This window comes from Mizuhopecten yessoensis, unplaced genomic scaffold (genome assembly GCF_002113885.1).
Source record: "Mizuhopecten yessoensis strain PY_sf001 unplaced genomic scaffold, ASM211388v2 scaffold10135, whole genome shotgun sequence".
Classification (NCBI taxonomy): Eukaryota; Metazoa; Mollusca; class Bivalvia; order Pectinida; family Pectinidae; genus Mizuhopecten; species Mizuhopecten yessoensis.
The window spans coordinates 202,364-213,366 of NW_018408396.1; the positions used below are offsets into that span (position 1 = coordinate 202,364).

At 35.3% G+C, this 11,003-nt stretch overlaps 1 protein-coding gene across 1 annotated transcript in view; it reads right to left on the reverse strand.

Annotated features, from left to right (window-relative positions):
- The window catches only part of LOC110459615 (uncharacterized protein PB18E9.04c-like), a 10,676-nt gene extending 4,036 nt beyond the window's left edge, over nucleotides 1-6,640 (reverse strand). The window contains exons 1-3 of the mRNA XM_021511962.1: nucleotides 6,561-6,640; nucleotides 3,770-3,814; nucleotides 830-1,180 (exon numbers count right to left, since the gene is read on the reverse strand). Coding sequence (XP_021367637.1) covers nucleotides 830-1,180; nucleotides 3,770-3,814; nucleotides 6,561-6,606 — 442 coding nt within the window. The 5' untranslated portion in view covers nucleotides 6,607-6,640. The remainder of the gene's footprint in view (nucleotides 1-829; nucleotides 1,181-3,769; nucleotides 3,815-6,560) is intronic.
- Nucleotides 6,641-11,003: the final 4,363 nt, after the last annotated feature.

Below are 11,003 nucleotides of genomic sequence, written 5' to 3' on the forward strand. Positions count from 1 at the left end.
AAGGAATACTACATATTTAGACCGGACAACATTTCGCGCAGTAGGAGCTAGATATGTCGGTTCACTCACATGATGTTATGGTGATGCTGCAAAAGGATGATAAAAACGCTGCAGAAGAAAAGTGTTGTCTTATTACAACCATAACTAAAACCCCTTTACGGGTCTCTGTTCCACTGTACTTTTTTTTCTATATACAGCAACATCCCCTTAATTTCCGTTAAGATATAACTGTATATTTCCGTTACCCAGGTTACTCATTCGGTTAGAGCAATGGTGTTACAATCTGAAGTTCTGGGCTCGAATCGCGGTATTGGCCCACTATTGTTTTCACACTCATACAGTGTGGTTGATTAAGTGTTGCTTATTTCATCTTTATTATTTCTCATTAAGTACAGGGAAGGTTGGGTTTCTTAAGTTATGATTTACCGATGCGGGATAAAACATTATTTTGCAGTGGTACGGGGATCCATAAGTTTGCCCTACAGTCTATAATTAGGATTTTAATTAGAACATTCCTTCATAACGTCACCCTGCTTCAGGATTTGTTTACAGCACTGATACGTGCAAAACGTCATTTGGGTAAAGTTGCAGCTGGTTGTGATATCTATTTTTCTTTTCTAACGCTTGGTAAGCTAATAAGATATTGCATCGAGAAAGGACTCATTCAGTGGTACAACTAATGGTATACGTAGTATCTATTCTCTCCAAATGTGGTTTTTAGACTTTTGTGACGGATGACGTACATTTCGGGCATGCAGAGAAGCATTTAAACATCGTGAACATTTTCACTGGCCCGCATCAAAAGGTATATTTTAGTTGGAAACATTACCTGATGTTGTCGCTATGGCTTCGGCGGTTGTAGCTGTTGTGTACCGAGGTGTTGTACCATCCTGAGTTGTTGACGAAACTGTAGTTGTTGTTGTTGGGGTTGTTGTTGTATCTAAAGCTGTAGTCGTTGTATCTTGAGTTGTTGTTGACGTCACTGTAGTTGCTGTTGATGGGGTTGTTGTTGTATCTAAAGCTGTAGTCATTGTATCTTGAGTTGCTGTTGACGTCACTGGAGTTGAGGTTGATGGGGTTGTTGTTGTATCTAAAGCTGTAGTCGTTGTATCTTGAGTTGCTGTTGACGTCACTGGAGTTGAGGTTGCCGTCTCAAAAGTAGTTGTAGTCGTTAATTTCGCTAAAACAGTAAGTACTCGATGTTGGATACAATGACATATGTTAACTCGATGTAAGAGACAATGACATCATGAGATGTATCCAATATTGACAACCTCTTAAAACATATGATTAAACAGAGATTACGTTTGAACTGCTCACAGAAACTAACCTACCATTCTTTTTGTATAAGCTATTCAAACATTTTATTACATACTTACTAATAAAAACCGGTTTTTTGTATATGCGATACGACACAATTGCTCTTACCCATATCAGCCCTCACCGTATCACACCCCAAATCTCGAATCAGCCCTCTCCGTATCAGCCCGCAAAAAAACCCGTATCACACCCCTTTTTATGGTTTTTTTTCGTGTTTCAATATTTCAAAAGAAAAACAGATCATAAGATATTAGATATATTCGTATTTTATAAGTAAGTATGTAATAAACAGAATAAAACATGCCTTTTTTTCCATATCACACCCAGTATCAACTCTCGACCAATATCAGCCCGAGGGCCGTTGTTACGATACGGAAAAGGGCATGTACTATTCTATATGTATCAAGTTATTTAAAAGAAAATACATTGTCGATATATCTGAAACTCGTATTGAAGGACTTAGCAAGGATTTTGCTAAGATCCTCAATAAATTCCGGTTTGTTCCCATGGAAATAATCAACCAAGAAGTCCTCCTCAGTATTTCCTCCTCAGTAAATGCCATTTATGCATTCGTCTGATAGGGCAACACAGTATCAAATGTACAGTGTGACCCTACTATATAACCTTACTGTGTTGATTGGTCGTTAAGACTCAATCATATCAACGTTTGGTCCTGTATGACCTTACTGTGTTGATAGGTCGTTATTATATCTCATATCTAAGTTTGGTCCTGTATGACCTTACTGTGTTGATTGGTCGTTAAGACTCAATCATATATACGTTTGGTCCTGTATGACCTTACGGTGTTGATTGGTCGTTAAGACTCAATCATATATACGTTTGGTCCTGTATTACCTTACGGTGTTGATTGGTCGTTAAGACTTAATCATATCAACGTTTGGTCCTGTATGCCCTTACTGTGTTGATTGGTCGTTAAGATATAATCATATCAACGTTTGGTCCTGTATTACCTTACTGTGTTGATTGGTCGTTATTATATCTCATATCTAAGTTTGGTCCTGTATGACCTTACTGTGTTGATTGGTCGTTAAGACTCAATCATACATTGTATCAACGTTTGGTCCTGTATGACCTTACTGTGTTGATAGGTCGTTAAGACTTTATCATATATACGTTTGGTCCTGTATGACCTTACTGTGTAGATGGGCCGGTAAGACAAAATCAAATATACATTTGGTCCTGTATGACCTTACTGTGTTGATGGACCGGTAAGACAAAATCAAATATACGTTTGGTCCTGTATGACCTTACTGGGTTGATGGGCCGGTAAAACTGAATTATATATAAGTTTTGTCCTGTATAAACCTACTGTGTTGATTGGTCGTTAAGACTTAATCATATCAACGCGTGGTCCTGCAGACCTTACTTTGTTGATGAGTCGTAAAGACAAAATATTATCTAAGTGTGATACTGTATGACCATCTGTGTTGATAGGTCGTTAAGACAAAATCATATCTAAGTGTGGTACGGTATGACCATCATTTTGTTGATAGGTCGTTACGCTATCTCATATCTAAGTGTGATACTGTATGACCTTCTGTGTTGATGGGTCGTAAAGACAAACTCATATCCAAGTGTGGTATGGTATGTTATTGGCTCGTTATACTATCTCATTTCTACCGTGTCGTTCTGTATGAACCTTTTGTGACCATAGGACATTCAGAGTTCAATTATATCTATAACTTGTATTACCAAGTGAGACGACGGTGGTTATGACTGTCAATGCTTTGTGATCTGGTGGAAGTTGACTGGGAATATAAATAGCTCGTTATTATTTTATGTGCAATTATAAAAATCACATAACTATGGCAGTCCACCCTGTCAATGGCATTTCATACAAAAGAAAGCTGAGGTTTTAAACAACACAAACAATGAGATAATAAATTAAGAATGAGACCTAAACAATGATCCCTGCGTGACTGCTGTATTACACGGTCTGTGTTTATATAGGGCGCCTTGCATTGACGTTGACTGGTACGTATTCTAGATATAATTGCACTTTATATCAGAGTGTAGACTGACGTGTTTGTTGTGCCGTATGAACTACAAACTATGAATCTGACAAACTATGAATCTGACAAACTATGAATCAAACAAACTATGAATCTGACAAACTATGAAACTGACAAACTATGAATCTGACAAACTCTGACAAACTATGNACTGACAAACTATGAATCTGACAAACTATGAAAACTATGAATCTGACAAACTATGAATCTGACAAAACTATGAATCTAAAATTTAGTTATAAAAACGAATTGTAATAAGCACGTACTATAATGCACACGAAAGAATATATTTACCATATTAAGTGAAACAATATATACATGTATCATAGAAAAGTAAGTGTGTAGTCAAAATAAATTGCACCACAATTATGCTAGGAAAAAATGCTAAAATAATAACATATTATTTTACCACTTACCGTCAACATAGATTTCTAGCAAGTCTGCTCTGCCACTATCAGATTCTGCAAGGACAATTGGTATTATGCTATTGATCAGGTGAAATTATCATGCTTGTATTAATATATAAATATCAAAATAGAGGGAGGCGAAGAGAATGGCATAAGTACTTTAGCTCAGTGGTAGAGCGTCCGACTGGGAAGATCGCGGGCATTTGTAACAGGAAATATAATAGCGTACTTCCACCGGGGATCGAACCCAGACTTCCTAGTCGAATGCTCTTCCACTGAGCTAAAGGGAACTTCCCTTTAAACAAACAACCGCTAGGCGGTGCTGCTACATATATATACCACAATATTGCCGTGTATAATTAATTCTGCCTTACTACTCTCCCTTTTTAAATGTGTTCGCCCTCGAACACCACAACCCAGGTTCTAGCTCCCTATCACTACAGAGGGGGCCACGGACATCATTTGTAACTGGAAAGAGACTAGTGTGCTACGACCGGGGATCGAACCCGCGATCCCATACTTCCTAGTCGGACGCACTACCACTGAGCTAAAGAGACCTTCTCTTTAAACAAACTACCGCTAGGCGACGCTGCTACTTATAAATACTACAATATGGCCGTCTCACAAAACAGGACGGAGCCTACACTGCAGAAATAAACGTGTTTCTGCTGCCCATTACACTGTGTACAACACTAACTATAGAACTTCCTAATATTTACTGATGGAACAAGGGTGGTATATATAAAACGAATGATTAGAGAGAAGAGAAGTTATGGTAGGGAGTTATATGTAAAACGAATGTCTACAGAGAAGAGAAGTAGTGGTAGGGAGTTATATATAAAATGAATGTCCACAGAGAAGAGAAGTAGTGGTAGGGAGTTATATATAAAATGAATGTCTACAGAGAAGAGAAGTAGTGGTAGGGAGTTATATATAAAATGAATGTCTACAGAGAAGAGAAGTAGTGGTAGGGAGTTATATATAAAATGAATGTCTACAGAGAAGAGAAGTAGTGGTAGGGAGTTATATATAAAATGAATGTCTACAGAGAAGAGAAGTTATGGTAGGGAGTTTTATATAAAATGAATGTTTACAGAGAAGAGAAGTAGTGGTAGGGAGTTATATATAAAATGAATGTCCACAGAGAAGAGAAGTAGTGGTAGGGAGTTATATATAAAATGAATGTCTACAGAGAAGAGAAGTTATGGTAGGGAGTTTTATATAAAATGAATGTTTACAGAGAAGAGAAGTAGTGGTAGGGAGTTATATATAAAATGAATGTCCACAGAGAAGAGAAGTAGTGGTAGGGAGTTATATATAAAATGAATGTCTACAGAGAAGAGAAGTTATGGTAGGGAGTTTTATATAAAATGAATGTTTACAGAGAAGAGAAGTAGTGGTAGGGAGTTATATATAAAATGAATGTCCACAGAGAAGAGAAGTAGTGGTAGGGAGTTATATATAAAATGAATGTCTACAGAGAAGAGAAGTAGTGGTAGGGAGTTATATATAAAATGAATGTCTACAGAGAAGAGAAGTTATGGTAGGGAGTTTTATATAAAATGAATGTTTACAGAGAAAAAAGGTTATGGTAGGGAGTTTTATATGGAATGAATGTTTACAGAGAAGAGAAGTTATTGTAGGGAGTTTTATATAAAATGAATGTTTACAGAGAAGAGAAGTTGTGGTAGGGAGTTTTGTATAAAACGAATGCCTACAGAGAAGACAGGTATTGGTGGGAGTTTTATATAAAACGAATAACTACAGAGAAGACAGGTATTGGTGGGAGTTTTATATAAAACGAATAACTACAGAGAAGACAGGTATTGGTGGGAGTTTTATATAAAACGAATAGCTTAAAATAAAAACCAAATAAGAGTAGCATTGTCTCTGGAACGGTATTATCCTAAAACTAATAATGTGTGCTAACACAAAATTCCTTGGTTTAATTTTAGATTTTATCACTGATTTAAGGAAACTTAAGTTCATACATTCATTTTTGATTGTCGCACGAGAGAAAGCCTTTACATGAGAACATCATTCATGCTCATGCATGATAATGGTCCCATGAGCCAAAGACACTGAATATAGGTCTGCTTCATGATGCAAGTTTTCATTTCGCTATTATTTAGTTAAACAACAATCACCTGCCAGGCCATTTATTCGTTGTATTGCCTTAAAGGTATATAAAGTCGTGTTCGTAAGTAAGCATATGTTTGGACATGTGTTAATCCCGTTACCCTTTCTTAAAAAAATAGAACCATCCTGTAGACTACGATGAAAACGCAAAATTATTGTAAGCCATGAGATTGGATTTCGAGATTTAACAAAACTCATAAAGTCCGTTTCATATCGCTATTTAGTAAATCAATATCGAACCTACTAAACTCCTCTGTTAATTTTATTTCGTCTATATGATTACACTCTTTCATTCATACATATCCATACGTATAACGCGGCTTGTCATAGTCCCTTCACCTTTTCATGTCATACTCGAACACCAGGTCATCAGTGTAATGCGACAACATGCAGTAGAAACACATATAACATTCATTATTCTGTGTAATTCCATGATCACAGATTTGTCGGTGTTACACGGCCTGTCGAAATCCATACATCGTTCACTATTCTATGTAATGTTTTCCAGCATTGATAATTTTAGAATCTAAAACATAATTAACTATCGTAGGGAATCAATCCCCTCAGTTGTCCATCAATGTTTTGCGACCTGGACCTAAGGTCAGAAATATACTTCATTCCTGGAAATTGAACACGGGAATGAGGGGCATGGTTTACTTACTGTAGAGAGATAACCAGTTGGTTGATCTGTTGAATGGTGAATACATGATAATCACTTTATTGTATGCGTCGTTGGCATCATATGGACATGGTGCTGTTCTATGTACATCTAAAACTGCAAACCAGCCTAAATCATTTTCGCATCCTTTGTGTTCCCTACTGATGTAGAAACGACGTCCCACGATCCTGGAAACGAAACATTAGTACTTATTGCTCACAATTGGTGTTTATCCAACTTAAATATGTCACTTGGATGTACTCGTTGTTAAAGAGTTTTATGATTGGATTGAAGGTTATCACAGATATCAAAATGACAAAAAGAAACACATTATTTTAGTAAAACTAATATACTGAAATGAAGAATATAAAATTATGTTTTGTTTTGAGTAATTTCTCCTTGTCAAGATATTTCAAAACATCTGACTACAATTATAATATTTTGTATATTATGTTGATACTATTATTGACTTTGGTTTCAATAAAATATCAAAAAAATCCCTGAACATTTTTCTTTTGCTGCAAACAATATGAAATATGTTCCCTCTGAAATCACTTAAAAATTTGTAAAGCATGTTACATTTGTTAAATATGATTAGAGAGTCTCTAAATTAATTTCTACAGCTTTCGTCGTTAAAAGTCTTGATATATTACATGGTTATAAGGATTTATTACCCTGTCATATCGAACGCTTTCCCATTCTGGTCATCCGAAATTGCATTGAAGTCGCTCTTCAAACTGGTGTCTGGAAAACTTTTCACCAGATTAGTGGAAGAAAACCAAGATGTCCTGTTTGTTTCTCTCCCATCAAAATGGAAGTAACTCTTTTCTGTACTCCCAACCTTGATTGAGATATTTACCTTTGTTCAGAAAAGTACAAAAATATAAGATGAATATGTTTTTCTTTAGACTTCTGCAGTTTCTATAAGATATTAGAAATAATATATATATATTTGTTTTAAAGAACCGAAAAGGGTTACCATACAAAATGGATATATATTGAGATATAATGGGAAGATGGACATTTACGTTTATTAGCAATAGTATTTCCTGACACGAATTAATTTCTTCCACTAATTTACATTCACTTTGAACATTAAAGAATTATGACAGATGTTTTACAATAAATACATAAATGCAACAAGTACATATAAAAAAATACGTTGAAATACTATCAAGGGACCCGTAGTTTTAACAATAGACGTTCGATCAATATTCATAAAGATGCTAAATGGCTCTAATATTATTCATAGATAACGCACATTATTTAATTGATAACTCATGCACTTAAGGTACTATCTATACATATTCAATTTTATTATTATTTTTATGTTCATTTTTCATTCGTCGTACCGCTGATAAGTCCAATAACTGATTAACTATTAGCCCAGCTATCTCATATATAGTCAAGGATTAAAACTCATTTCCAATCTTTACGAAGGAAAACACAATCACAAATGTGTAGCCTGCTGTTAGATCGGATTGGTTTAATAAAATTGTTTTTCGTATTCTAAAACAGTATCATCGCCATATTTCCAGTTGCTTGGAACGTCAAATAGATCAAATAGGAAGAGAATAACAAAAAGGGTAAAATTATATTAGTTGCATTCATTTTTAAATTGCCTAACAGCACGTGTTTAGTACCATGTCTAAATGATAAAATAAGTCGTTACACGGCAAATCTGTTTCAACATATATATAATGGGTGTGCTCCTGCATTTTCTCACATACGAAAACGATATGCTGTAAGCATTCTAACAAACTAGTTCTGTAAAATAGAAGATGTTTAAACAGTGTTTGTTCCTAATGTAACCCCATGTTACGGCACGATTTCTCAACCCGACACGATTTCTCACCCCGACACGATTTCTCACCCGGGAGAGAAATCGTGCTAAAATAGCGACGTTCACAGCACGATTTCTCACACCGATACGATTTCGTATTTTTTGCATCGTATTACTTGGGAAAGGACGTTTACTTTCATGTAGTGCTGTAATAATATATTTATCATCCAGAATGTGAGTTAAATCGAACTTTTGTGAACATTTTAATGTAAAATATAGGATTTTTCATTCATATTAATCTTGTATACCAAAAAGTATCATAGTATGAAGAAGTGGTGTTATTTCAAATAGGTTTGCAAAAATTCAGTCAAAAAATTTGGTGGAAAGTATTCATTTCGCACAAAGTACCCATTGTGCCCAAATAGGTGAGGGCCTAAGACACCTCCCTGGCGTCCACTTCATTGGTTACGGAATTCGTTGCAAGCCTACAATAAATCAATCAGTGCATTTTAAATCACAACCAATTCCAAATTCCGATTTATTTCATCACTTGACGTGATTGATAAATATTTTGTTAACAATCAATTTTGAGATCAAATGTAATTTTCTTACATTGCTTTTAGGGGATATTTCATACTCAGTTGTTAATATTCATTTCATAATGAAGAGTAAATGTATTGGTGAAGGTCGCCATTCTATCTTCGCGAAATCTCATAAATGTAAAGGTACACGAAATGTAAAAAAAAATCTATAATGGCTTTTGGATAAACTGACTTAAAGAGAATTTGAAACAGAACGTTTTGAAGATGAATCCACTAATAGTTTTGTTTTCTTAACAATCAAGGACCTGTTTTACGGATCCTGTTCACATATAAAATTTTGTCTTTGTTTTAACAATATTAATTAATTTTATCTTATTGGCAATGACCTAAACCCTTGTACACAGGTTATCCTATAAGGAAGAGAGTCTTTGAACTCTCAATCATGAAGGTGGTCATCTGAAAGAATTGGTGACCTTTTAGAAGTTTCGTACATCTTGTCAAAGAATCAATCAGCATTCATTCTCAATTTTTGTCTTTTGGATGACCCTGGCTGCAAAGCTAGAACAGGTTGGTCAAAGAACAGGATCTCAAAATCCATATGTAATTTGCCCCATTTCTTTCTTCAGTATATAACAAAACTGCACAAAATGCTCTTTTACTGTTTTGGGTTAAGATAAAAACTGATATCTCTTGTAATTAAGTGTTTCGCTCTTGGCATTTCTCTGTCTAGTATTCAAAAAACCTTTCAGGCTGTAGTACAAGCATTGAATAAATCTATAGTTCCAGTGTTCCTTCGTCCTGACCATTTGAGTAGGGTATATATATTCATATGTTTAAAAAAAGTGCTCTCAATAAGCTTCAGAGAATGTCTTACGGAGGCCAGAAGGAGCATAATTATCTTAAAGCCATGAGCATAACTCTACCGGATGGCTACATTTTGAACACAGTATGACCATTCTCTGGACGCTAAAATGATGCAAGCATTACAAAAACATCATAGACAAGCTCACATGGTTGGAGCAAGACGACAATGCAGTCGTTGGTCGTAGTTTTAGAGACGTCCTGCCAATATTAGAGGTATCTGGTATTAATACCAGTATGCACGCATATTTTAAGACTGTTCAGTCAAATTGCGTCATTGATATACTTATGGGAGTGCTAAAGATTGTGACGGCATGTCTCAATTGGATACGGGGACAAATCTATCAAAGATCACCGGACACTGACAGATAACTCGCACATCAAATGAAGATTCATCTCACAGAAACAAACTGTTTGGCTCAGAGGGTGAAAACAACCAGCTCTCTCCAGATTATGAAATATGGGTGAATCAGCACTATCAAGACCTCATCTGTTGCCAGATTTGTTCCAGACACAAAAGCCAGACTAAATATAATATTTGGATTCAGAACAGCACGACACCAAATGATAATAATCCAATAAAACATTACTACTGCCAATGCCCAGTTGGTCAAAGAACTATGGGAATGTGTGCTCATACATCAAGTATCCATTATTATCCATTATTATCTTGGCCATTTTAGAATTCTTTAAAATCCAAAACAGTTGCACCAAAGGGCTAAGATGTTCCGACAAATCTTGAAATAAGTTGTTTTCTTGTAAACCTAAAATCACCAGTTTGAATACAAACTCAAAACCTCGAATTTTTGTTTTTCTTCCTTCCTTTTCCAAGTCTGCCATCGAACACATATCATACTCTTGCGTCTTGCAAAACATTATCTATAAATGTCATCAGCTGTTAATACGGCATAAAACTTTAATAAATATATGAAAACAAAGTATCGAACAAACACAACATCTCTGAATTCCATTTATATTGCAATAAATTGTATGGGAATCTGACAACTGATTAGGCAGTAGAATGAATGTTTTGGTGGCCATCTTGAAAAGAAATATACCAACAAATCTTTTCGAAACATGTTCTTTGTTTATCAAATATTCATTCCATTTAAAACGGAACAAATATTTCCTTCTTTTCTGTAAGTTTCAGTTCAGTCATAATGAATAGACCATACACATAGCCATGAATTCTGATGTATAGACCATATGATCATTTGATCCCTTCTTTGAATATGTTCAACCACATATTTTGGATTGATA